Source organism: Austrofundulus limnaeus, unplaced genomic scaffold (genome assembly GCF_001266775.1).
Source record: "Austrofundulus limnaeus strain Quisiro unplaced genomic scaffold, Austrofundulus_limnaeus-1.0 Scaffold88, whole genome shotgun sequence".
In the NCBI taxonomy this organism is placed as follows: Eukaryota; Metazoa; Chordata; class Actinopteri; order Cyprinodontiformes; family Rivulidae; genus Austrofundulus; species Austrofundulus limnaeus.
Window position 1 is genome coordinate 136735 of NW_013952490.1, and position 1921 is coordinate 138655.

The following is a 1921-nucleotide window of genomic DNA, read 5'->3' on the forward strand; positions in this document are numbered from 1 at the left end:
GGAGAGACCCACCAACAGCTTTTCAGTGGTCTGGGTAACTGACCCAAACAGATGTAGACCAGGCTTTTCATAATCTCCTTTCGAACGCAATGTCTCATGAGGACGTCAACACAGGAACTGCTGTGTTTGTAGACCACCTGTTCAAGCCCCAGCCTGAGTTCCTGGATGTCTTGAAGCAGTCGTATTTGTCTGAGGGTTTCAGTGTTGACTTCAGTAAACCCACAGACAGCGCCAACAMCATCAATAAGTATGTTTCAGATAAGACCAATGGAAAGATCGACAAGCTAGTCGAAGGCCTGGATCCAGGCACAGTCATGTATCTCCTCAGCTACATTTACTATAAAGGTAGTAGTAGGTTAGTTTCTTAAATTATTTTTACAATGGGATAACTCCTAAAAGTCTTTTTTCTTCTAATCACTTTCAAACAGGCAAGTGGGCGACTCCATTTGATCCTTCTATGACCAGGGAGGACGAGTTCAATGTAGACGAAACCAACAAGGTTCAAAGTTGCACTTTATTTTGAACACATTTTAGTTACAACAGTGCTGCATCATTTTGCATATTCATGCTGCGTTTGATTTCTTTTTTCTTTACATAATTGTTTCAAGCTTTCCTTTTCCAGGTTTCAGTCCAGATGATGAAAAAGGAAGGACATTTTCTGACAACCTATGACCAAGCACTTAGCACATCTGTCCTCCTGCTTCCTTTCAACAACTCCTTCTCCATGCTGCTGATGTTGCCATATAGCATCACGGTTCTGGAGAACAACATCACTCCAGCTCATGTCACCCACTGGCTGAACAGTGTGTTATACAGGTTTGGAGAATAAGAAGTTAAATATTTTTTTCTTGTTTTGCTATACCAATACTTAAATTGCTTGTTGTTTTACACCCAATTTTCAGGCACTACAACTTATATGTTCCAAAGTTTTCCATCAAGACGTCGTACAAGCTGAATAATGTGTTGAAGGACTTGGGAATGACAGATATGTTTGCTCGGGCAGATCTGACAGGGATTTCAGAAGAGAAAAACCTGATGGTGTCAAATGTAAGGGTGGAGATAACATTTCATTTCTGTGCATATCTTTGTCTTTATGTGGCCCACCTCCAGCTCACTCTGCTTCATTGTTCTGTAAGGTTGTGCACCAAGCTGCTCTGGATGTGGACGAGACTGGAGCCACCGCCGCTGCTGCAACTGGGATAGGCATCGCACTTCTGTCTTTCCATTTTGTCCCAGAGCTGAAGTTCAATCGTCCGTTCATGTTGATGATCCTTGAGCGCAGCACGAAAAACATACTGTTCATGGGCAAGATTGTCAACCCTAATCTGTGACGAAGTAATGCATTCTTCAATCACAGCTGATGCCACTGCTAGAGCCACTGCTGCTGCTGCAACTGGGATTACATTAGGACGAAGTAGGCCTATGGCCGCTCAAATTGTCCCKGATTTGAAGTTCAATCGTCCTTTCATGGTGATAATCCTTGAGCGCAGCACAGAAAACATACTTTTCATGGGTAAAATTGTTAACCCAAACCTCTGATTGAGAGGTTTCCATACTATTGCTGTGAACATTAAATACAAAGACAAAACTTTGTTGTTGTCTTCTTTTATAAATACATGGGAATATATCATGAGGTGATGCTGTAAATAATCTTTTCACATTCGTATTTTAATAGTATTCACTCATTCGATTTCAATATTTTCCATTTGTTCTGGAGTCAGGTGGCAGCATGAGCAGGTAGACCCACTCATCTTTTTCCAAAGCCAACACTTCCTGTTTTTATGGGAGGACTTCAAGGCTTCCCCTGAGTCTTCCCCAGAATCTCCTTGCTGTGTTTGTGCCTTTTTTTCCCTCCTCCCCTCGCGCTGTGTAGGAAGTACTGCTGGTGTGTGTGTGTGTGTGTGTGTGTGTGTGTGTGTGT

The 1921-nt window shown here is 42.4% G+C and overlaps 1 protein-coding gene across 2 annotated transcripts; it reads left to right on the top strand.

Annotated features, from left to right (window-relative positions):
• Positions 1-23: 23 nt before the first annotated feature.
• On the top strand, positions 24-1591 carry LOC106520101 (alpha-1-antitrypsin homolog). Of its 2 annotated transcripts, XM_014012035.1 has the most exons (6): positions 24-345; positions 429-499; positions 623-816; positions 903-1047; positions 1137-1173; positions 1373-1591. In XM_014012035.1, exons 1-6 carry the CDS (start codon positions 90-92, stop codon positions 1537-1539), a joined length of 870 nt encoding a protein of 289 aa, XP_013867489.1. In that variant the 5' UTR covers positions 24-89; the 3' UTR covers positions 1540-1591. The 2 variants fall into 2 exon arrangements, with proteins under 2 accessions (XP_013867489.1, XP_013867490.1); XM_014012036.1 differs by lacking the exon at positions 1373-1591 and having other exon boundaries at positions 1137-1365.
• The last annotated feature ends 330 nt before the right edge of the window (positions 1592-1921 follow it).